This window comes from Belonocnema kinseyi, chromosome 10 (genome assembly GCF_010883055.1).
Source record: "Belonocnema kinseyi isolate 2016_QV_RU_SX_M_011 chromosome 10, B_treatae_v1, whole genome shotgun sequence".
Taxonomy (NCBI): Eukaryota; Metazoa; Arthropoda; class Insecta; order Hymenoptera; family Cynipidae; genus Belonocnema; species Belonocnema kinseyi.
The window spans coordinates 110077189-110104366 of NC_046666.1; the positions used below are offsets into that span (position 1 = coordinate 110077189).

At 32.9% G+C, this 27178-nt stretch overlaps 1 protein-coding gene across 1 annotated transcript in view; it reads right to left on the reverse strand.

Moving 5' to 3' along the window:
* Positions 1 to 15216: 15216 nt before the first annotated feature.
* The window catches only part of LOC117181884 (glucocorticoid-induced transcript 1 protein-like), a 117973-nt gene continuing 106011 nt past the window's right edge, over positions 15217 to 27178 (reverse strand). Inside the window, exon 4 of the mRNA XM_033374900.1 lies at positions 15217 to 15849. Within this exon, the coding sequence (XP_033230791.1) occupies positions 15687 to 15849 (163 nt within the window). The 3' untranslated portion in view covers positions 15217 to 15686. The remainder of the gene's footprint in view (positions 15850 to 27178) is intronic.

The window sequence follows — 27178 nt, forward strand, 5'->3', positions numbered from 1 at the left end:
GCTTTCTTTTTTCTCGGTGAACTGGGACACTTCCAATGCATGGATTTGCGCTTAGTTTCAGGATCATATTGCAAAAAGTATAACCGAGTCTCCTTTTGCTTGAGGGTGAGAAGTTTCGGCTCAGGCATCGATTATTTCGAACAACTTCACTAATTATTTCATTGTTAACGTCCGTTTTTGATGTGCGAAGACATCCAGGAAGGGAATCATGTTTAATCAAACCTTGCCCCTCCTAAGTTTTTTCAAACCACTCAACGCTTGAGTAAGAGGTAGAGTCATCACCATAAACCAGGGTGGCCACAAGATTAAATTTTCCAATTTCCTTGACAATTCCCTTACATTTAGACGAATTTCCCTGACAGGAAATTATTTCAAAAGCGAATAAGGTTTAAACAATATGCCAAGGAAAATGGTGAAACAAGCCAGAAAAATGCGCTTTATACGACAGTATACATTAATTAAGGTCAGACAACTCAGTGGCGTCACTAACGAAACACAATTGTCATATAATGCATTTTTTTGGAAATTTTTTTGTGTGCTATTTTTCACCAAAAAAACATTTCTTTTTTCTCTATTAGTTTTTGAGAGATCAGGGGGGCGCTAGCTTGCCGTCAACTCAGAGGCACCCTCTACAAAAATCATTAAACTAAACAAAATGAGTAGGTTAGATTTTTTTGCTTTACAATGTGCTATGAATCGCTTCTGTAAAATCAACCCTTGTTTAAAAAATTACCCCCTGCAATGAAAAAAGTATTCAAAAAATGACCAGGCCAGATTTTTTGCTACTTTTTTTCTTTGTAATGTGATATGAAACACTTTTTTTAAGCCCTTATTTTAAAAAGCAACCCGTCGTGCTGCAAAAACGTATTTAAAAAAATACTATCTAGATGGAAAATAGTTATAAAATATTAACACGGTATTTTTAAAGCATAACTCAGGAGAAAAATTATTTTTCACCCCTAATCGTTACAAAAACAACTCCCGTATTTGTAACTGAACACAAAACCTGCAGACTGATGGCAAAAATTATATACATTAACTGTTGGAATTTTTGTGTTATTTATTTTTGTGCTGTTTCTCTATTTTTCAGCGTTATATTAATCGCTTTTGTAAAATTAACCCCTATATAAGAAAGCAACCCCCTGTAATGAAAACACGTATTGAAAAAATTCGATATCTAGATAGAAGGAACTTACTCATAAAATAGTAACATGGAACTTTCAAGCATAATTATTTCTCATCCCCAATTGTTACAAAAATAACTCCCGTAATGTATAAGATAACATTGCAACATCTTTTATCCAAATTATTTTCCAGGCTATGTGTGTATATTCAAAAAATATAATTTATCATTTTCGATGCATCTTTTAATGCCTTCAAACAACTTCCAGCACAACAATTCTTAACCAGAAAAATCCATTCTCATATAACGAACAATCTACATTTTCAGAAGGATTGAAAATTTTTTGAGAGCAGACTTTTTCTAAAATAATTTTTCAAATAGTTATTAAAACTATTTTCAAAATAAGTTGAAATAATTTTAAAACCCTAAAAAGCAGTCGTATGACTCGGGATGCTGGGGATCTATATGTATGTTGCAAACTCCATTTTGGTTTTTATTTGTGTAATAATCTATAAGAACCATTTGTTTTAGTATCCCCAGAAAACTACCCTTATCGTGTAATTCGTCCAAATTTGATTAGTGGTAGACTATGTACATTTCTGGAGAATATTTTATCAGTGAAATCCATATAAGTACAACCTTATCTAGGTAGATCAGTCACTTGATTTTTTTATTGACTCAATGCTGCAAGTGATCAAGTTTTACTAACCTCAAAAGCAGCCCGTATTGTGAAGTTAGTGTTAATTTAATTGGTATTATATGACAACTATGCACAGAACGGGATGTATTTTTTTCAGAATGTGATTTGGGCAAATAGTTCTCGTATGTTATTACACAGATAAAAGCCAAAATGAATTTTACAAAATACATGTAAGTCCCCAGCATCTCTAGTCACAAGAGTGTTTTTAGGATTTTAAAATAATTTCAACTTATCCTTAAAAATATTTTTAATAACTTTTTCAAAAAATCATTTGAGAAAAAGTCTGCTCTCAAACAATTTTCATTCATTCTGAAAATTTAAATTGTTCTTTATATAAAAATGGATTTTCTGGTTAATAATTGTTTTACTGGAAGTTGTTTGAAGGCATTAAGAGATGCATCAAAAAAGCTAAATTATATTTTTTGAATATACACACATAGAATGGAACGTAATTTTGATCAAAGATGTTGCAATTTTATCTTATATACTGCGGGGGTTATTTTTGTAACGATTAGAGGTGAAATAGTTGTGCTTAAAAGTACTATGTTACTATTTTATAAGTAAGTTCCATCTATGTAGATATCGACTTTTCAATACGAGTTTTCATGACAGGGTGTTACTATTTTATATAAGGTTTAATTTTACAAAAGCAATTGATATGACATTGGGAAATAAAGAAACAGCACAAAAATTAAGAGCACAAAAATCGACACAGTTAATTCATACAATTCTTGGAATTAGTCTGCAGGTTTGTATTCAGATACAAATACGGGGGTTGTTTTTCGTAACGATTAGGGGTGAAGAAGGGCCGCAAGATGAAATTGAGGTGCAGCATCTTTCAGCCTAGTTGACCTCTATGTTTTTGGGGTCGCTGATCACGATCCCGGTGTCCATATGACCCCATCACGTCCAGATTAAGGTCAAATGAAGGTCAAATACCTTAATTAGATTAATGAAATTTTTTTACCCCGAATTCTGAAAGAGCGGAAAATTTTACGTCCGAATAAGTCTTGACCTGTTTGTCGAACCGACCTCTGAAGGTCATTTGGAGGTCATCTAGAGGCCAAATCCTTCTTTTGATCTCTGGGCTGATGTGCTAGCTATGAACGGGTCTCGAACCAGTGGACCTCTATGTTTTTGGGGTCGCTGATCACGATCCCGGTGTCCATATGACCCCATCACGCCTATATCAAGGTCAAATGAAGGTCAATCACCTTGATTCGATTCATGAAATTTTTTGACCCCGGATTCTGAAAGAACGGAAAATTTTAGGTCCGAATACGTCTTGATCTGTTTGCCGAACCGACCTCTGAAGGTCGTTTGGAGGTCATCTAGAGGTAAAATCCTTCTATTGATCTCTCAGCTGATATGTTAGCTATTAACGGGTCTCGAACCAGTGACCCTCTATGTTTTTGGGGGTCTCTCATCACGATCCCGGTGTCCATATGACCCCATCACGTCTAGATCAAGGTCAAATGAAGGTCAATCACCTTGATTCGATACATGAAATTTTTTGACCCCGGATTCTGGAAGAGCGGAACATTTTTCGTCCGAATACGTCTTGACCTGTTTGTCGAACCGGCCTCTGAAGGTCGTTTGGAGGTCATCTAGAGGTAAAATCCTTCTATTGCTCGCAAATTGAAAATTTATGTACGACGGTTTCTTTTGTTCGTAAAAAATTTACGGAGGGATTTTCTGTTGTGTACATTTGATGTCTCTTTTCAAAGATCAACAGTAGCCTGACATCATGTTTACATCCCAAACACCTTGATATCTTCTCTCAAAGTCTTCCAGATCTTGGTGAAATCTCTTACCCTGCTCCTCACTGAAGTCTCCCAGATTTTTAGGGAAGTAATCAATGTGGGAATGGAGGAAATAAATCTTTAAATTCATTAAACATCCCATCTTTAGGTAGTTTTCCAACAGTCTGTCGGCAATATTCTTGTAATCAGGGTCTTTGTTATTTCCCAAGAATTTTTTTTTAATTTCTTTGAAACTACTCCAAGCTTCTCTCTCATTATTTGTCATTCTCATTTCGAATTTATTATCATTCATCAGTTCCCTTATTTGGAAGCCATCGAAAACACCTTCATTGATTTTCATTTCAGAAATATTGGGAAATTTCTCAAACAAATACATGAAAGCATCGCTCTCCGATACCCTCATTGCTTTAATAAGCTGTTTAAATAAGCCGAGTTTGATATGTAATGGTGGAAGGATGACTTTATGACCAGGAATGATACTCTCTTGTAGTATGTTTATAGATCCTGGAGTTAATTCTTGCCTGAGTGGCAAGTCCTTTTGCACATAATGTTGCTCCCGGGCACGACTGTCCCACTCACAAATAAAACATGGATACTTTGTGTTTCCGCTTTCTTGACCTAATAAAATACTGGTTTTCAAATCTCCAACTAATTGCCACTTTTGACTAACATACTTCAATTTTTCGAGTAGAAAATGGAGATTATTGTATTGCTCTTTCAAGATCACTGAATGACCAACCGGTATAGGGGCATATATGTTTCCATTGTGAAGTAAGACAGATTTCGAACTCCTCACTAATGAATCAATAAATAGTCGCCACTCACTAGCTACATATTGAACACTTTCATACTCATTTATCAGTCCTACAACATCATTGAAATAAACCAAACCCTTTGCTTTAGATAAGAATTTCCGGAATAGGCGATCACGATCACGATAAAAACTTACTCGAGTACCTGGAGTTAAAAAATTTTTCTCTCTTAATCTAGAAGCTACTAGTTCGGAAATTTCTTTCGAAAGTCCTGCGTCTCGAACCAAGTCACTTAGCTCGTCTTGAGCAGAACCATGAGAATTTCCGGGCTAGCCATCTTCTGATTTTTGCGATTCATTTCGCTCGTCATTTTGCTGATCCTCGAATTTTTTAAATGACATTCTTCTATCTGTATCATTAGTTTCTGTTTCAAAACAGACTTCGTCAGTAAATATCTGATGTTCACTTTCAACCTGTTCAATTCTGATTAAAACAGCATGAGTCACCGATTAAACAGATGCATATAATATAGTAGAATTATACTTTCTATTGTACCCAGATGTATTGGTAAAGCAGAAATAGCAATCAGTTTAATGATCTTTTGGCTCTCGGCAGATCGTAGGAGAAACAAGTATCTGTTTTTTCTTTTCCGTGATTCGCAGGGAGCAAGTGGCGCATAATATTTTTGGAGTCCAAAAATGGTCTATTCCACTGGTATCTATATTGAAACATTTTTTGCAATGTGCTTTCAATGTATCTGTAAATTGCCTCCCCTGATTCACGATGACATATTTCCCACAAACAACGCAAAATTTGTTTAATCAATGATAACATGGGGTTATTGATGAACTTGTAGCATTAGACTCTAAAACGGCCAAGTTTTCCACCAAATTAGAGCTGCGGTCGCATGATGACGATTGCGGGCCCGCTTGCTCACCCTGACCAATTGCCGATACTGGGTTTTTCGAGTCCCTGTATCTTACGGCTACTTTTTCTTGTGCCTGCCATGACGGCTTGAACGCCTTCACCCAGGGACTTCGCTGGTGACCCGTTGCCTACCGTCATCACGTGGAGGTGCCCTGAGAGCAGGCACAAAAAATGTCGATTCACGATGCCCCTTCTTATAGCATATTATGTAAGTAATAAATCTTGGCCTCTGTTTGACCTGGAGAATGACCCTGTTGGTCAAATCTAAGGTCATCCCTTACGGTGAAAATGCTCAACAGTTGAATGTGATTTCGTAAAATGAAAGGCCCATGGCCTGAAATTTAAAGTCGGTAGAATGTAAACAGTCAAGCTTGAACTTAAACATTAACTCATTCAATTTCTCATTTTAGACTCGGAACCTATCATTTCACGAAATCACATCTACCGGGATTGTGATCAGCGACCCCAGAAACATAAAGATCCTCTGGTTCGATACCCGTTCATAGCTAACACATCAGCTGAGAGATCAAAAGAAGGAATTGACCTCTAGATGACCTCCTAACGACCTTCAGAGGTCGGTTCGACAAACAGATCAAGACGTATTCGGACTTAAAATGTTCCGCTCTTTCAGAATCCAGGGTCAAAAAAATTTCATCAATCGAATTAAGGTGTTTGACCTTCACTTGACCTTGATCTACACGTGATGGGGTCATATGGACACAGGGATCGTGATCAGCGACCCCAAAAACGTAAAAGTCCACTGGTTCTAGACCCGTTCCTAGCTAAGAAATCAGCCGAGAGATTAAAAGGATTTGACCTCTAGATGACCTCTAAACGACCTTCAGAGGTCAGTTCGACAAACAGGTCAACACGTATTCGGACATGAAATTTTCCGCTATTTCAGAATCCGGGGGCAAAAAATTTCATCAATCGAATTAAGGTGACTGACCTTCATTTGACCTTGATTTAGACGTGATGGGGTCATATGGACACCGGGATCGTGATCAGCGACCCCAAAATCGTATCGAAATGTTTATCTCGCCTGGTGAACAAGGCCTTTTTTTCATATGCCTGTGTAATTAAGGATATAACTTGATTTAATTTTAATTTTCTAAATTCTTTTGAAGACATGGAATTCTTTTCAACTATTTCCAAATTCATCAACACTGGTCGACGACTGAACTGCTACTGAAGTATGATGCACACGTTTTAATTTTAATTCCATATAATTCTGTCGGTGTCTGAATTCTTTTTAAATGTTATGAATTTTTTAACGCTTTTTTAAATTCTCTTGAAATCTTTTGAATGCTTTCAATGATACCTGAATTTTCTTAAATAATTCAGGACAAATCTTGATTTTTAAACTTATTTTCGTATTATTTCTGAAAGCATGAATAAACTTTTAAAAATTCTAAGGATTTCAATTGGGAATAAGGATTTCTACATAATTGTACAGAATAAAAAAAAACGAGTGCATCTTAATCCAATAGCAATTCACCCAGCGACCAAAGTTGCTGAATTTGAAAATAGTTGAAAAGAATTTTATGTTTTAAAAAGAATTTAGAAAATTGAAAATAAATTAGGTTATTTCCTCAATATTTCAAGAGAATTCTTTAAAATCTCTAAAAGAATAAAAAAATTACATGTTAAGTATAAGAAATCCACAGAATTCTGTTGAATTCAAAAGACTTGTAGGAATTTACAGTAACTCGATGTGAATTCTAATGATTTGAGAAAGATTTAAAAGACTTTAATGGAATTCAAAGACTTCTTTTTATAGAATTCTGAAGAATTAAAAAAACGAGTGCCTCTTAATTTAGTAGTAATTCACCGTCGACCAAAGTTTATGAATTTAAAAATAGTTGAAAAAGATTCCATGCTTTCAGAATAATTTAGAGAATTTAAAACATTTGATTGAATTCCGCATTAATCGGGACATTTCCATTATTTCCATGCACCGAATTTCCGTGAGCCAATAATTTATCTCGAACAAGCTTAGATAAAAGAATTGATTTTTTTGTACAGCTATTTTATGGTTCGATAAAACTTAAGCCCTTCCGATTTAAATAGACAACACATTCATAATCACATTTGTCTACTTTTTTTTTAATGCTCGAAGCAAGGTGAAGTTACCGCGGTAGGAGATACTGCTTTTTGGGGTCGCATGTGCACTTGCAACTAGCTGTTCACCTACATGCAATTTCAATGCACCGTAGTACCCAAAATATGCACCGGACAGGACCGAAAACTGTTTCCGGACTTTTCGATTTGAATTTTTGCCTACCCGCCATTGCAAGGAACGACAATACTTCTGGGACACGTTGTGTACTAAAATTGTAATTAAGCGCAGTCGTATTTCTCGCCCAGTTAACCCAATATATTCTCGAAGAGCCAAAATGGATTTCAATCCCAATCTATGCCTTCTATTAAAGCTAATTAAATTCTACAGAGGCCTCTCAAGGTCGAATTTCTGAAAAACGCTTTTTTTGTTTCTTATTCAAGTTGGAAAATGCCAAAAACCATAATTTCTCATACCTGTCCTGCATGTTCTTTATCAATAATTGATATTACCTAAAAAAAGGTGAACAAACTAATATACTAACAATCGATGAACAAATCCTGATAACTCTGATGAAGTTCCTGCAATCCGTTTAATTTTTATAACACACATTTATAAACAAAATCGATTTTTACTGTACGTTGAAGCTTGGTCGCTTTTTTCATCACGTTTTCCCCGCGAAATCGAGTGAAATAAATGTTTTATTAAAATCAAACACTGCAGTATTGTTTTTTGACTGATTTAATAAAATTTAATCAATAAGCGCCCCTGGATTCAGCGCAATCATCAAATTCGCGTGCAAAAATGAAAATTCCATGACAGAAATGGACTATCAACAATATTTACCATTGTTATAAGCAATAATTATTAACGAATGAAGGGTCGGCGGTCTAAACATGTCAACTCACATTTCAGAAATTTTATACGGGCAGCAAAATCGTTGATATTTTTGAAATTTTCAATATTTTTTAAACTGTAAAATATTCCTTGCTCATTTACTATACAAAAATAATACACGTTAGGTTTCTTTCATTTAAATCAAAATTTAAATGACAAATAAAAGCTAGTCATTTGTTATCTACAAAGGGACTAGCGGTTAAACCCGTTATTCGCAGTGTTCTACCACTGATTTCCTATTGTTTTTACTACGCTCGCATGTTTGTGCGTTGTTTTTTAAGCTGCGGGTAAGTTTTATATGTTAAAATGTTTGTAATCGTAAGCCGAAAATAGATGTGATTGACAAAATTGAAAATAGTTTATTGCCAAAATTTTCGGAGTGTTAGTAATCGAGACGCGTCGCTCACCTTCGTCTTTACAGCTGTCTGTAGACGATAACATCGAAGATGACGTGAAAGTAGCCACCATAAGCAGTTAACAAGTTTAAACTGCGGATCTGTGCTCTAGATACTAAAACGCGATTTTCGAAAATCCATAAAAAAATTAAAAGGAATGTGGCCGTTTCGCTTGCTAGACATTAACTGCATATAGAAAATATTCCAGAAAATACAAATAATCGATTTCGCAAAAAATATCAGTTAACAGGTTTAGACCAACAGGCACTTGAAATGCATTAAACGGTCACTCTTTGATAGAAAAAGTCAATTTTTTGTTTTGCATAATTGTTCATTTTATCCTTAAATTAAAATTCTGATAAAAAACTGACATTTGATAATATTTTTAATTGTTAATAATAATTCTGATCCACAAATTTATTCAATAGTCACTTTCAAATAGAAAAAATCTCTATTTTTGCTGAAATGTTTATTAAATCAAAAAAATGAAACTCCTAAGAAATATACTGACATCCAAAAACATTTCCAATTGTTAATGGATTTTGATTTTTTTTTAAAGAGAAGAAGCTAAGACTTCCAGGTATAACGAGCAACTGCGGATATTTTATTGCGACTCAACAGAAATGTGTTACTTAACAGAAAAGTCACAACTTTTTATTTATAAACTTTTCCGTGATACCATTTCTTCTAAGACTTTTGAATTAATTAAAAAAGGTCAGAAAACAATTGAATAACTAACTCAACATAATTTTTAGTGGGGTAGAATAAGAAAAAAATTATTACTAATGTTATAAAGAAACTAATTAACAAAAGTTTTTTTTTTCGTTATTTGCAATAATTAGCTCATTTTAACTCATAGCTTTTGTACAAAGTATCACAGATAACACAGCCACACAAAAAAAGTTGTCGGATCTGGGTATGAGACACATGTACCCTTATGTATTTTAATGCTCTGAATTCAAATCCACCCTCAGAATTTGTCCAGCGGGTCTAGGTTTAGCTCTAACCTCAATAAAACACCTCAAAACTGGCTGAATAGCTGTTTTTACGTGAACAAAGTTAAAGAAAAAAATCAAAAACTAAAATCTCAGTCAAAATATACTCAACCTTATGTATTTCGTTGAATGTATTTTTGCGGTAAACAATAAATAATGTTTGTTAAGGCCAATACCTCTTTTTTGGTGTTAAACAATTTTTTATTATTGAAAATTTGCCGACATGTTTGAACCTGTATTTCAGATCCTTTTCAAGGCTTATTCTAGAAGAAAAATACATCCATTAAAGAAAAGAATGGAAATTATTTAATCTGCATGTGTTTATTAGTCGTTGATATTTGCTTACTATGGAGTTAAAAGATAAAAATCGCTGAAGACTAAGTTGGAATTTCCATGAACTTTTTCGCTATCATTCTTATTGTTTGGGTATAATTTTTTTTTTAGTTAAAAAATGTTAAATGGCCAGAATACGAATTGTAAATTAAAAGCTGTTTTAAAAATTGAAAACGTATCTTTTACGATATAGGCTAAAAATCTCCTCTGAAACAAAAATTATTTATGAAAGAGTTAGGTTATTAATTTTAAAATTTTGTTTTTAGTATTTGGATAAAAGTTATTATAAACTTACAGGAAAACATCCTTGAGATTATGCCGGTTTTTTATTACATTTTTTTCTTTACTGTTGATGAATTTTTCGTCAATTTAATTGATTAAGACAGTTACAGCGATACTAATAACTAATTTAGAAGTTAGGTTATGCATGATTATATGTACGTAACTAAAGAAAGATCGCGTAAAATTCAAATCAAGTTGAAATTTTACTTCTATTTTGGAATGCGAATATTAGAAATAAGTTTATTGTAAATATTTCTGAGACCTTGAATGTCTGTTCTAACATTGATTGTATTAGTGTCGCGTTGAATATGTATCATTTCCAGAAGAAGGCGTTTGTCTAAGTTTGGTTCACATACAAGAATAATAACTTTATTGATATCAAAACCGAAATTACGTATGTGTTCATAAGCATATTTAGCCAAAGCTGTATTTTGTAAATTATTATCAACAGATCTTTCATGTTCTCTATTTCTTAGATATAATGGTCTACTAGTTTGTCCAATGTAGTTTTTTTGTGCAATTTTTACAAGCATACCTGTATACACAGTTGCATTTTTTGCCTTTTTTTATTTTATTTTTTGTGTCTTGAAATAATATTTTATTGAATTTCTGGTCAACTGAGAAAACTAATTGGATGTTACTTTTTTTCTAATTCTAAAAAGACATTCGTTGTAACCTTCAATATATGGCAAATCTATTAATTATTTTTTTCTGAGTTTAAGTTTGAATTGTTATTAATCTGTATATTTTGATTAAGTTTTTTGATTTCCTCATAGCGTTCAGCGATTTTAATTTTTAATAATTCTAGTATTATTTTTCGAAATATTTCCTACGAATTCCAAACTTCAACATTTTTATTACAGTTTGTAATGTAATTTAGGCTCCTATTACTTTTAAAACAAGAAATTTTAAAAGATTTTAATTTATTTTAACACTACCACGTGTTTACTAAATTTCATATAAAATGAAGTTAGCCTAATTCTTAACGGTAACGAAAATATAGCCTATTCTTCGTAGAACCCATCGATATGACGTTGATCTTATCATAAATATGATGACATGAATCATAGTTCAAAAAACGACCTGACCAAATTGATTTTTGGAACCAATTTGTTACAATTTTGTTGTTTTCTATTGTGAGATTTAAATCAAGAAAGTAAATTTTTCATCTTTTGCCAATTCTATGGTTAATTTTAGTTTGTGATCTGCTTGATAGAATATTTGTAAAATATTGTTAATTTTGTCTTTTGGAATATATTTCAGTTCCTTTTCAAGACTTATTCTAGAAGTAAAATAGATACTTCTAAGAATAAAATGTAAATTATTTAATTTGTATGTGCTTATTAGTCGTTAACGTTTTTTATTGATACGCTGAATTCGAATTCGCGATCTACATTGGGCCAACAGATCTAGGTTTGACCCTTACCTAAAAAAAATATCTGAAAATCGCAAATATAGCTGATTTTCCCTTCATTGAAAAACTTACATCTCAAATCTGAGTAAAAACGTACATATCCTTATGTATTTTATTGCAATGTATTCAGATTTACAACCTACATCAGCCCAGCAGGTCTAATTTAGTCCTAACCTAAAAAAAACTACTTAAAATACCCAATAAAGCTGATTTTCGCAAATATAAAGATAAACATTGAAAAACTTACTTTGCTGTGATATATTTCATAGAGACTAAAAAATATTAATTACTTTAAAAAAATTTATTAACAAATTCACATTTTAACCATTTTTCATTAAAAGGATTTATTTTTTGTGGCATTAATTCAAAATGTCTGGCAAAAGAATCCTTGCTATCAAATTTTTTATAGTGACCTGATATGCACCAAGGAGAGGTTGCTCAATCGGACTTTGCAAATCATTTGGTTCTGATAAGGGACATTTTTAGGTAGGCATTCGTCCTTCAGTAAGTAATAATCGTGCTCATTCCTTGGAGATTGTCATGCTCTCAGCCATTTTTAATTTTTGTGGTCTGAAGTCGGCCATTCTTTTGGATAGGCATTCTTGGTTCAGTAAATAAGAATCGAGCTCACTCTTTGGAGATTGTCTTGCTCTCAACCATTTTCGACTCATATGGCCTTGAGGAAGGCCGTTGTTAGGTAGGCATTCGTACTTCAGTGAGTATGAATCGAGCTCACTCCTTGGATTAAAAAATCAGTCATTAAAATCAGTCCATAGAATTCCGACAGTCACGCCAAACAGAGTTGGTATCTCATATTTGGGTACTCTCCTCTACGAAAACTGCTTATTCATGGAAGTGATATAATTCAATGTCTTGAGCTACCAATTGGCTTATTTTCAGAAGAGACGCAAGAGGGAAACAATATCTTTAGAAAAGCTAGAGCTAATAAAATCAAAATGTCTGACAGACAATTGACGACCCTCGATGTTCATCTGAGAGTTTGATAATCTCCAAGGAGTGAGTTCCATTCTTACTTACTAAAGTACCAATGCCTACCTAAAAACGACCCCTTTCAGCCTCACATGAGTCAGAAATGTCGAGAGTAAGTTACAGAGAATCTTGGCGATGTACGTGGGTTTAGGTCTGTCGAAGAGGAAATACGACAAACTAACAAAGTACAATCAAAAAATAAGTCAGAAATGTCTGAGAGTATGACAATGTCATACTCTCAGACATTTCTGACTCATGTGACGCTGAAAAGGGTCGTTTTTAGGTAGGCATTGGTACTTTAGTAAGTAAGAATGGAACTCACTCCTTGGAGATTATCAAAATCTCAGATGAACATCGAGGGTCGTCAATTGTCTGTCAGACATTTTGATTTTATTAGCTCTAGCTTTTCTAAAGATCTTGTTTCCCTCTTGCATCTCTTCTGAAAATAAACCAATTGGTAGCTCAAGACATTGAATTATATCACTTCCATGAATAAGCAGCTTTCGTAGAGGAGAGTACCCAAATATGAGATACCAACTCTGTTTGGCGTGACTGTCGGAATTCTATGGACTGATTTTAAATGTAGTTTAGGTCATTTTAAAGTAAATTTAGTTTGTCATAAGAAGCTGAAATAAAAAATTTTATTAACAATTTTTTTATGCTGAAAATACAACAAATGTAAAAAACTGCCTTTTCCAAACTCGTCAAACTATTCTCATAATATGAGATATCCCAGGAAATAGGTAATAAAATGCAAAATAAAGTATTATTTTTAATGAAAAACTTTATTCTATGTTTCCGAAGTATAAATTTACTGCTATTTAGATATATTTAGTTCTTGCAGTAGTCACAAACACTTTCGTAACCAGTTTCCCCCGCGCAGCCACAGTGTGATAAAAACCACGGGTATCTCATATTATGAGAACCACACCGTGCAACTACGCACTTACTATGCCTGACCTGTACAATGAAAAACTTCAACACTATCAATATTTTCCTAATTAGTTATTCAATCCCCATCACTCCAGACAAACTTTACTGCTAAATACATATTTAATGAATAATAATTAGGGTTTAAAGAATTCCCTTCCAAGAACTCGACCACCATCGATTTCACAAAAAGTTCGCCTATAATCTTTAGAAGCCCAGTGAACAATAGACTATACCACGAAACTACTCTTTTTTTAAGGGCTATAAGTTAGGGATGGAACCAACAGAATGGGTCTCTTAGTTTAGCCTTCTCTTCCTTTTTTCTTGCGGAAAACTTTTTAAAATCCATATTGTAGGTTACATGTGACAAATATTCCAGAACACGAATCCAGACATGCAACGTCGAGAAACCAAATTTATAGTGTGCCTCATTAGATGGAATTTTTAGCTACATATGGAAAGTTGTTAACATGTTTTGATCAAACTCATCTTTGAGTTTTATAGCTGAACTCTTTCTTTACAGGAGAATCAGTTTCTTTAAGAAAATTAAATTTAATTGTCCTACAGAAATTAACAGATGAATGTGTTATTTGTTTTCCCAAATAATCTCGCAATCTGCTTTTAATTATCAGATTCATCGTTCGCATCCATATCATCACTTTTCTCGGAACACTTTAGCCGTGTCGTCTAATGCGCAGAAGCAACTTCCATACCTCACTTTCCAAAGAGCACTAGTTCTCACCAAAAAGATTAACAATATCATCTTTTTCCATTTGTAACAAGATTCGCTTTTTTGTATAACTTAATGAACCTATAGAATGAACACCCACCCCTTAATTCGATGTTTCTATATGCTTACAGTTTCCTGAATAACATGCTTTTTCCATCAGAGATCTTCAAATACGGAGGACATGAATCATTGCTACTTATTTTTTGGTTGCACTTTGTTAGTTTGTCGTATTTCCTCCTCGACAGACCTAAACCCACGTACATCGCCAAGATTCTCTGTAATTTACTCTCGACATTATCTTCTTTACGAAGCTGGTGCATTCCAAATTCCCTATCGGTGTTCTCGGATCAATATTCAAATGATAATCGTGGCCTTTCTCTCTTTTGAACGTTAGTCAAACCTTTTGTTTGGATAGGTGGAGAAGAAAAAGGTACCTTCAACTTTGTTTCTAAGAATTCAGCATGATTTGGAAAATATGCGTTCTATCCACATAGACCTTTGCATTTTTTGTTATGGAAAGACATTAAAGGGTCGACCAATTTTGTTCTTATAATCGTTAACTGACTTTCATCGAAGTAAGTCACATAAATCACGTCAGCGCTACTTTTTTATTCTGTATACCATGTTAAAAAATACTTAGAAGGTTTCTCTCAATATCTCCGTAGAAACACGCAGCCTATTTATGAACGTCTTCTTTGAAACAACATAAAAAGGAATACAGCAAACAAACTGATAATTTCACTGAAAAAATTTCGGAAATTTTCTCACTAATTTTGTGGGTAAAATTTCCAACTGTGAATAGGAAAAATTATTTTCCTAAAAAAGTTGGGAATTTTCCCAATACTTTGGAAAAATTTCGTTTTTGAATGGAAATATTCCTATCAGTTTGGGAAATTTTACATACATATTTGGAAATGAAGAATTCCTTCAATATTTGGGAAATTTTCTCAATTTATATTCGGAAATATTCTCACTTCCATAGGAAATATTCTATTTGTCTTTGGAAAATTTGCACATAACTTTGGGAATAAGAAAATTCCATACTATTTAGAAAAATTTTCAATTTCAGCAGAAATTTTACAAAACATTTGTTGGAGGAAATTTCTAGTACTGTATAGGGACCCTGTAAAAAATCACCCAGTATATACAGGGTGATTTTTTTAACTTGAAACATTCAAATATCTCGAAAAATAGGCACTCTGTGAAAAATTGTTACGAATCAAAAGTTTTAAGTCAGATAAAAATTCACCTTGAATCACCATGTATATACAGGGTGATTTTTTTTACTTGAAACTTTCAAATATCTCGAAAAATAGGCACTCTGTAAAAAAATGTTGTGAACGAAAAGTTTCATGTTAAAGAAAATCACCCTGTAGCAACAGTCGTTCGGTATACCTCAAAGTTTAGCAAACAATCCTTTTGGCCGCTGTTTAAGTTGGGGGTGAAAAGGAGTCATGGCATCCATAACAAAATCTTTCACTCCGACCAGAAAGACTGATGGACTATGAAAATCTCCATCCTGCAGGTCAGTTATCATTAACCTCTTGCTGAAAACAGTTCTGTGCAGTTTCGAGTGTCAGTATATTTTCTGTGACTATAAGGATTATAAGGATAAGACTATAAGTGACTATAAGGATGATTGTTGCACAATAAGCCTAAGATAAATAATTTATTCTAATATGTTTTAATCTAGTTTATTAGTTTTTTGTAGACAAAAATTATTTTCTACAAAAGTAATGTGTATGGGGACGCTTTCCAGGTCATCGATTTTAATTAAACTTAGTAAAGTGTCGGAAATACTACAATTTAAAGAAAAGCGAGCCTAAAATTTAAAAATCTCGTAGCTACCAAAACTTTTCAAAATTTTCTCAAATTATTTGGCCAAAAGGCATAACCATAAAGTACTACACCTTCTATGGTTGCAGAGTTTTGGGTCACTTAAACCCTTTTCCAGGTCAGTCGTGGCTAAAGTAACGGAAAATTCCATAACCACAGCCAGTGCCGAATCGCACGTTATTTGTATTATAGGCCGAATCCATTTCCAATCAGGCAGGCACATTTGCAATCAAAGAACCTCTCAGCGACGAAATATGTTACTTTTTTATATGAAATTGGCTGAAACGCATTTTGCCAGTTTGGTAAAAAAAATTTCTACGAAGCTATGTGTCTTTGAATTTTGTGCTTTGTTTGAAAAAAACTTCAATTTATTTAATTCTCTATAACTTTGCACCTAATTGATATATTTATCTTTCTTTCTGATTTTAATATGATTTTATGAATTCTTTTGAAATACACAGAAAAATATAAGAAATTAACAAAATGGCGGCGTTTTTTTATTAAATATTAAAAGTCTATTTTCTCGACAACAAAAAAACCCACGCTTATACCTTGTTTCAACATTTTTTTAAATTTTTACTATATATATTTTAAATTGTTTATTTACTTTATTTGTTTGATTATTTTCATTTATTTTACTCATTTTTATCATTTCATTTGTTGCATTCATTTAATTTATTTATCTTTTCCATTTTATTTATTGCATTCATTTCATTTGTTTTCTTAATTTCCTTTGTGCGTTTACTTCATTTACCTTATTTATTATATACATCCTATTCACCGTATTTATTGTAATTATTTGTTCTCTTCAGTTTAAATAGTTTATTTCTCTTATTAATTTAATTAACTTAATTGATTTAATTTACTTTATCTATTTATTTCATTTATTTTTCTTCATTTGATTCATCTTATTTACTGTATTTATTTCATTTCTTGTATGCATTTCATTTTTTTCTTCATTTTCTTTACTTTATTTCTCGTATTCATTTTATTCATTTAATTTAATTTTTTCTTTTCATTCATTTTATTTTTTGATCATTTTATTGAGTTTATTTACCTTATTTATTATATACATCTTATTCATTGTATTTATTGTAAATATTTGATTTATTTTATTCACTTCATTTTTTTCATTTTATATACTTCATTCCTCTTATTCATTTAATTTTTTTTTATTCTATTTACTTTATTTCTTTTATTCATTTAATTTATTTGATCTATTCATTTCATTTGTTTTTGTTCATTTCGTTTACTTTAATTCTCTTTTTCATTTTATTTCTTTTACTCGTTTAATTTATTTTATTCATTGTATTTCTTGTAATAATTTTATGTATTCTATTTATTTCATTTTTTTCTTCATTTTATATACTTCATTTCTCTTATTCATTTAATTAATTTTAATCTTTTCATTCATTTTATTTAGTGTATTCTTTATATTTCTTTTATTCATTTCCTTTAGGTGTTTACTTTATTTATATTATTTATTATATACATCTTATTCATTGGACCGGCATATTTTGAGCTAATTTTACTACGTATCTTATGTTTTCAGGATGTCAATACAACTGAAGAGGAGATGAATGTAATGAATTCTGCTTATCCAATGCTCGTTTAAAAGGTACATACTACATTATATTTAAATGTAAAAAAAAACCACAGACTGAAAAAAGTTGACTTTTTATTTGAATTTTGCGTTTATTTTTTACCACCAATGAAAGAATTTTTCTTATTTTCATTGTTGCATGAACCTCTTTATATGATGAATCCTGCAGATGTTATATTTTGATTGACCAAAATATTATAATGGAAGCAAAATATGTGCTCGGAAGTACGCTTCTTTTCACCCTAGTACATTTCGTGAACGGGTATCATTATAAAAAGGAGTCCGCATCAACATTAGAGTTTCTTGAAAGGTAAAACTCCTATTCATTTTTCCTTCCTTGAATATCTTTAAGAAGGAATGTAAAGTAGATAAATGAATATATATTATTATTACACCGTCAATATAAAAAATATATAGGTAAATCTATTTTATGTATTGCAGAATAATGATCTTGGACAAGCCACTGACCTAGTGATGCCGTCCAAGACGAGAAATACCGGGCCTGGCTCGCTTTCGTCTCGTTCATTCCTCGGTTACGTCTCATTTTCCCGGGCCCATTCCTTGGTTTGTCTAGGTAATTTATTCCTTGTCCCGTCTCATCCTTACTCGGTCTCGCCTAAGGTTTTCCGAGGAATGGAACAGATGTGCGCTGGTGGAGCGGGCAGCTCGCAGGAGCGTTCTTTTGCTACTTAGTCGCGCTAATACTAATTAGCGTTCTTTAATGAACAGTTAAAGTCTAAATATGTTTACATATTATATTTTTTTGCCCTTTTACTGATTAATTTGATATCAAACACGACTATTTTCTGATCATTTCACAGATTTAAACTAATTACTGTATCTGTGTATCATTTTTTCTAATGAAATATTTATTCTGTGAAATATAAGAATAGAATATATAAAATAAAAAGGTAAAAATATAGATATATTTTCAAGTCATGTAGACTTAAAATAATTTAACAATAATTCAATTTTTTATTTTTCAAGGTACAATTTCAAATATATTTGTCGGGACATTTGTAACATCGAATGTGCGTAACTACTTGTACAATCGTAAGTTGTAAGTGCGTAACTACGTACATAGTCGATTTAATAATTCACTCCTATAAAATTCATGTGTCTTTATTCGTATATTCATATATGTATAGTTTTATATTCATGTACATACAAATTTTTATAATTCGGAAACGCATTATTACTGTCAATTTTGCTTTGGGGATCATTATAAAGTTCACATCTGAAAGTACGGCAATGCCGGGATAAAATAAAAAAAGTTTGTGCGCAAAGTTTTGTAAAAATCGTAAATGTTGTTTTGGTTTATTAATCACCATAATGAGACCAATATGAGTTCCTAATATGAAAAAAATGAAAGCTCTAAAAATGATTAATACTGTTCTTTAACATAGAAAAACTTTTTTATGGTCAGAATGCACTTCCAAAAAAGTTGAAAAAATCAGATACTTCAGAATAACGAGTGAAGTTAATGTAAAAAATTCAAAAACTTGCCATTTTTAACGCTTTGATCTTCTCAATTTTCATTTTTAAAGTTTTAAAAGCTTTAACATTTTAAAAGTTACAGTATATTTTTATATTATAAATATTAAATTATGTAGATTGATTTCACAATGCCGAAACGTGATGTTTATTATTTAAATAAATTGCAGAATCTTTTTTATACAAAACTAAATAACTAGGAAATCAAATGTAAAGATTACTGCTAAACAGTAACTGAACTGCACATAGCTGCATTGAAATTATTGCAGTTCTCGTTCTTTCTGCAATATTTTCTGTGATAAGGTGAATGTTAGTCACGAATTCAACACAGAAGAGGCTCTGCTGATTCAGCATTCAACTGATTTCTATGCTTGCGAATTACTAAGGAAGCACGAGGAAACAGCCTTTCTGCTGGAACTGATGTTGCTGGAGTGCTCAGGAAATCCTTAGCCATACGGGCTAAATTGGGATAAAGCTGCTCATGAACTTTCCACCAGTTCAATACGTCTCCTTTCTAGGTAGCACGGCCTGTAGATAGATAGTCGTCCAGTTTTTGCCTTCAGTTTGAATTGCAATCATCCTCATCAACATTATCTCGGGAAAGTATAGATGTCGAAGATCGGAAAAGAGTCCGCATAGAGATCATCACGTCAACACCATCCGCGATGTGGCTTGTCTCATTGATCTTGTTACTGTTGTCAACTGCTGTACACTGTCTTGCACTATAATAGCGCTCTTTGTAAATTTTTTCAAACTTCTCTATAGTTTGCGTAAGTTTAACATATCAGACTCTAGTGTGCAATAACAAATTAAAAGCAATTATTAGTGGCTTCTGCATTCGAGTTGCAGTACGAATCATTTTACACGTAGAGTGTCACCTCGTGCAAACATTGCATATTGTTGCGGTTGCTTCCACCTTGTATGAATCACAACAACTCTTGAGTCTATTGTTCATTTGCTCTGATCTTCTCATTTTTTTAAACAGTGTTCGCATTTTATCCATGACTGTTTTTGGATCTGCATTTTCCATCTCAATATCATCGCTTTCACTCATCACGTCATCATCCTCAGTCTCCAGGTCTAGAGTATCCTCGTCCTGAGTGTTGAGCAAGTCTTCTTGCTTTTTATCGGCTCCAAGAGTCTGCAGCAAAGATTGCACCTCCAAATTAAAAATTTGGGCTAAGCACCGAAAATGGCTGTTCTCTGCATCGAATAAATTATCTGTAACTAAATCGAGCAGCTTTTGCAGTTCATGCATGAAAGTTGTATTGGATGCAGTATTATGAATAGTAATTCATTGCATTTTCATACAAAGCTCGTATTTTTCTAAGGCCATGTAGAAAAGATGTGCGATTTTTTTCCCCGTGTGTTTTCCATGAGTGGGAAGAAAATGTAAGGAAAAGGAATGCAACTTCCAATCATCGTCAATAAAATGGGCAGTGATTTCATAATACGACTTAATGCCTATTGACGTCCATCTGTCAATAGTAAAAGAGATTTTGGACTTTACTGACTTAAGAATTTCATTCAATGCACGTTGCATTTGATCAGTGGCGTAGCTGGGGAGGGGGGGGGCGAAGGGAGCCGCTGCCCCAGGCGCAAATGCTGGGGCGGCAAATGATCTTTGAAATGCATGCAGATTTGAGAACTATGGGCGGCAAATTATTTTTGGTCCCGGGCGGAAAATTTCGTAGCTACGCCACTGCATTTGACGATAACGCTTGCGCACTTTGTATCGCATAGCAGTTCTTTTGTACAAAATTGCTTCTTAATTTAAATAAAAAAATATTTTCTGGGTAGCCTTCTCATCAAAAAATGAAAATCGTAAGTATTTTATCGCTAGCCATTCCACCATCATCTCAAATTCTTGTTGAACGAATTCAGATTTAGATCTTGTGAATTTCTAAAAATAATAGTTAAATTTGTCAATTTATATTTAAACTTAATAAATATCAAAGATTTCAAAGATTTTGAAAAAATTGTAAAAGATTAGAAAATATTTCCCAGAAATTTCAAGATCTAACCTAGACTTTACACGCTTTAAAATATTACAAGAAATTTACAAAGATTTTCATCTGTTTAAAGGATTGCACAAATATTTAAAATATTTTCATGTTTTGAATTAATTACAACAGATTCCTGAAAGATTTCACAAACAATTCAAAGTATTGATCAGGCTTTTTAAATATATCTAAAAATTTCACCAAGAATTCAATGTTGCTACAATTCTAAAAGATTAAAAAAGATGTCACACAAACTTCAAGATCTAACCTAGACTTTACACGCTTTAAAATATGACAAGAGATTTACAAAGATTTTCATCTATTCAAAGGATTGAACAAATATTTTTAATATTTTCATGTTTTAAAATTATTAAAACAGATTCCTGAAAATTTTCAAAAATATTTCAAACAATTCAAAAGTTTTAAAAAATATTTCAAAACATTTCACAGAGATTTCAAAGATTTTGAAAAAATTAACCGCTTTAAAAATTAAAATATACCTAACGCAATAGCAACAAAAATGTTTTAAATCGGTAATATACATGCCTTGGGACGACTTATTACATCATTATATGTATTTCAAGATTTATCTTAAATATATATTACATGTTATGTATATACCTTTGAGTTAGAAATTATTTGTTCGTAATCATGCAAATGGAATATTTTTAAGTGTCGCTGCAATCCCGTCGTATTGCCATCCGTCATTTTTATAACAACTGGAGCTTCATTACCTGGACAGAGCTTGCATATTCCACACTTCTGATCCTTGTCTGTCGTAATGTCAAATATATGATGTAGCGGCGTATTGTTTGGTGTGTTCTTTGTAGTGCCTTTTGATGCCATTGCTCCAGACCTCACTTCACTTCATAATTTACAAAGTACTTTAAAGTTAAAATAATTGTATGGACAAAATTTTAGAAAAAATAATTTATCTCAAAGTTACAACGACGTAAACCCTCTGACAGATTTGTGAAGACTGACTGAGCCTTCTTTTGGAAATGGCATCTTTCGACAAGCAATTTTTTTATTATCTGTAGAAACAACTTTCTCTTGAAAAATGCAGTTGATATTTCAGAAGACGATTTAGTATTTCATGTTTAAAGTCAAGACATCCTTATCTTGAAAGCAATCACACTTTACGAGAGTATTTACCTTTTTCCGGACTGCATAGACTCTCTGCAGTTGTAAATTGCTGAAGAAGCTGTAAAGTAAGTGTAAAGTAGCTGCAATCGCTTATTGCTTGCTCACCTGGAATCCTAGATGTACCTATAATACCCTTGCAAACTTAGCCTTGTTTGCAGAACATATCAACTTTAAATATTTCGGCTACATATTTTCTTTCCGATGAATATCTATTTATGTTCTGAACGTTTTTACAAATAAAAAATATCGTGTTCTATATAGAATGTATTTGGATAAAACAAATAATCCGAAAATATATCATTTAAAAAATCTACAGGTTTACTTAAAAAAATTCTCTTGTTTCTACATCTCGGGAACAAAATGGTCTATAACGAAGGGTCTCTTGTCCTGAGCTAAGGCGTTTCCGATTTATAAAATATTTTATCTTCATACATGAATATACAAATATACATACATGAATTTCGTAGGGGTGAATTATAAAAGCCATTGTGTTATCATATGAGCTTACATGAGTATTATTACTGACTTAATTGTTATTTAGTACTTATTATACATTAAAATTAGACGCCACAAAATTTTAAAATTCTACTTAAAAATATAAAACATCAAATTAGTGTTAAATTCTTTAGAATTCAAAGGACTTAAAAATATGGATATCTTTTTAACTTTCGGATTGATATATTCGGTTATAATTGGCAGAATATATTAAAAACATAGCATAATAATGCAGTGAATTTAAATCTTTGAAAAAGTCAAAACACGGTTGTGTTTGATATCAAATTAATTAGTAATGGCCAAAAAATATAATATATAATTCTATTCTCACTTTAAGTGCTCATTAAAGAACGCTAATTAGCATTAGCGCGTTATGGTGGAAAAATAATGCTCCGAATACTCCTGCGACCGGTTCTCTCTTCTAGCGCACATCTGTCGCATTCCTCGGAAAAACCCAGGCGAGAAACGAGGAAGGACAGAACGAGATGAGGCAAAACGAGACGAGAAATCTCGAGACAAGCAGGTATGTCTCGTTCCGTCTCGTCTCGTTCCTCGGAATTTCTCGTTCGGCGGCGACACTACACTGACCCCATAAATTAACCAACGGACAGCTAATAGACGAGAAATAAGAAGGGCCACTAAAGTTACAAATTTCATGCAGGAAATAGTAAAATTCCAGTCAAGTAAATAGCTTTCGTCAATATTTAGGTTCACGAATAAAATGTTAAGTACCGAGGAAATATAATAAATGATTTTATACCAAATTTGTACTTTTTTAATGAAAAAATCTCTAAATTTTGTTTTTAGAGTAATATTATAATGTTAATGTTTAATTCTGCAATAATTTAGGAAATTTTTTCTAATCTATTTTTGAAAAAATTTCCTAAAGCGAGTCCTATATAGGAAAAATTCGTGATATTTTTATCGACCACCTCCCCTGCTCCGAGTTAGGTGATTTATGGACGTTCCCATAGCATTAACACTTGCTTGCTAAATGAGACTCTAGTTTCTATTTATAAAATATCATTACAAAAAATATTCAAACTATCGGCAGCAAAAACTTCTGCACGCGACCTAAACGGCAAATACTTCTTTCAGAATAGGAATACAATTAACAATAATAGTAAAATTAAGTAATAAACTCTGTCAAACACATAAAAAAGTTGCATTCTCAAAAGCACAATTAACCACCTGCGGAAAACTATATAAATTAAAATTTAAGAGCCCATATGTAAAAATTTGAATACAGAAGTTGGTAAACTTCAAATTAAATGCGTCACTCTCCTTTCCATTATCTTCAATGCCTGTATTTAACTATCGACGTGGCAGCGTTGTTAGTTTCAACAGTGATGCAATACCTTGGGAGCTGTTCATCAGGAATATGTTCCAGCAGGTCAAACTGGTAACGCACATTTGAGCACAATGTTCATAAAAGGGCGTCTCCGCGCGAAATTCGGTAAAAGTATTGCCCACAGGCAGAAAACGGAAGAAAAAAGGTGCAAAGTAAAAAAATACCATTACATTCACCTGATAAAAGTCGAAATTTTTGGCTCATATAATTAATAATCTAAATATTTTTGATAATTAAATAACAATCAATTTTACAATGTACCATCGCTGTGTTAAACAAATCTGCGCAAAACCCATAATTTTCCGTTACTGCCCCGCTCGAACGCTGGACGAGCTGCTCACTTGCACAAACAACTTCCATCGTTCCAGGAGTCGAGCGAATATTGAGCGATCGAAAACTGTCAGCGAGAAATTTGATTAGGAAGATTTAAATAAGTTTTCTGGAAAATTTAATTTCAATTAAAATATTAGTTAACAAACTGCAGTTGTTATAATTTTCTGGCGCGATCGCTTATCTTCCGCGTACGCTGCGCCACGCCCGGCAATCCGTTGTTGTCCTAGAATTAAATAAACCCTGCCTGATAGTACTTTAGAGATTTTTTAATTCAAATAAAATATTAAAATTCATGGGTTATAATTATTATTTTATTTTCTTCCTTAATTAAAATATTAAAATGAATCTGTAAGCGTTTTCTTTCTAGTATCCCGCGTGTGTAACTTAGAATAATCCTGATTTTTACTATTTCAAATAACAATTATCTGTACCTGACCGGCCTCTGCGACGTAGTTCCACCTACGCTGTAGTTACCTTTTACACACACAGCGCGCCGCAGCATACATGGCAGAAAGTCGATCTCGTCGTAAAATTAAAACATAAACAGTTCGTTAAACACTATTGCAAATGAGCTAGAATTTTCCAGAAAACTTTTTTTAACCTTTCTAAACAGCTTTCTCACATACAGTTTTCGATTGGTAATGTAGCATAAACGTTAGTCCTAAAGTATGTCAACTTTGAGTACGCTATGTTTCTAAGAGTATACAAAAACTTTAGCATTATACAAGTAAGAGTACCCGTTAGAAAGGCAATTCGCGCGGAAAATGACCATCGATCAGGGTGGAGACGGTCAGCTAATCACGGCATAGTGCACTCAAAAACTTCTCCTCCAACCCCAAACTTTCCCCTTTTGGCTTGCGGCGACTCTTTTTACTTTCTCTTGTCGCTTGTTCGACTTTCTGCGATGTTGAGTCTGTATCATCTATCTCCGGGCCACTGTTCAACTGTATCCCTTTTTCTATCGCTTTCGAATTACTGGGGCAGTCATTTTTTTTCTCTTGAGTACTTTATTTGTGGGTGCATATGGGGTCAGGTTCTGCGTGAAACTGAAAAAAGAACGTTGTTCTATCACCAATAGTTTCGGAGTTACGGCCTTTAAAAAAAACCCGATTTTTCCAATTTGTTGCCAAAAATCACATGTTTTTTCTTTGTTTCTCTGTAGCTCGGATCCTGATGGCCAGATCTAAAAATGGTCAACAGATGAATTAAAGTAGACGGAAATACCTGTAATGTTGTTTCGGTGAAAAAATTTAAAAATAGCCATATTTGGAAGGTCATTACTCGCGACCTATTAGGAGTAGGAACATTTTCTTTTTTATAACTTACGCAGAATTAAGTCCTCTTGTTTTCATATTCTGGGCGCTTTCTTCTGTGACAATCCAAAAACGAGCTATTTACAAAAAACTGAACTATGGGAATTTACCTGTAAATTCAGGACGAAATGGTTTACCTTTGGCCGAAGCTAACTAGCGATCTAGTATAGTTAGGATAATGTTCGTTTTTTGAAATTACAGGTATTTCCGTCTACTTTAATTCGTCTGTTGATCATTTTTAGATCAGGCCATCAGGGTCCGATCCAAAAAGAAACAAAAAAAACATGTGATTTTTGGTAAAAAAATGGAAAAAATCGGGGTTGTTTTAAAGGCCGTAACTACGAAACTATTGGTGATAGAACGTTATTTTTTAGTTTTACGCAGAATCTTGTCTACTTTAATTTTGGTAAAAACACTTTTATCTCTCAAATGCATAGGAAAGCACAAATCCAATGGAACGTGATATTTTGCACTATTTTCCAAAAACATGTCCGTGTTCCGGGACGAAATCCTGTTAAAACAACCTGACCCCATATTATGCACCCACAAATGAAGTACCTAGGAAAAAATGACTGCCCCAGAAATTACCATCTTCGCCCTATTTTTCCGACCAGATAACTGGACTAAGTATGCTTAATGTGGTTGAGTGGGATGGGAAAAGAATGTCCTGGGCCATATTTTGTTAAATTCGAAGAATATAGAAAAATATAGATATACAATTTTGAAATCAAAGCATATATTAATTAAAAATAAGCGAGTTAAAACTTCTTTGTTCTAAAAACTTCTCAGAATTGCAAGGCTTTATCTACTACAGAAACGCAGATAAAGTTTCTTGGTGACTGGGAGCACAGTTTTCAAATTGAAAAAATGTGTTTAATATACTTCCCAAAAATAAATTCTTCATACTTTTATACAGCTATTGTTTAAATGTAATTTTACTTTATAATCACTGCGCCATCTTAGATTTCACACATTCAATTAATTGTGAAAATTACTAGGCAGTCTGATAAGTCCCTGAAAAATGAAACGCGGAGACGTTTTTTTGGCCAAAGTCGGTTTTCCTTTTAGGTCGATACAGCGAGGCCAACGATTTTCTAACTTTTTGATACCGTCCGAAAAGTACTCGATCGGAAGGTCTCCAAAATACGCTTCAGTTTCAGCTAAGAGCTCCTCATTTGAGTAAAAACGCTTATCGGTGAGCCATCTCTTCAAGTTAGGGAACAAGTAATAGTCGCTGGGGGCCAGGTCTGGTGAATACGGTGGCTGAGGAACGAATTCGAAGCCGATTTCATGCAATTTTGCTTGTGCAACTAA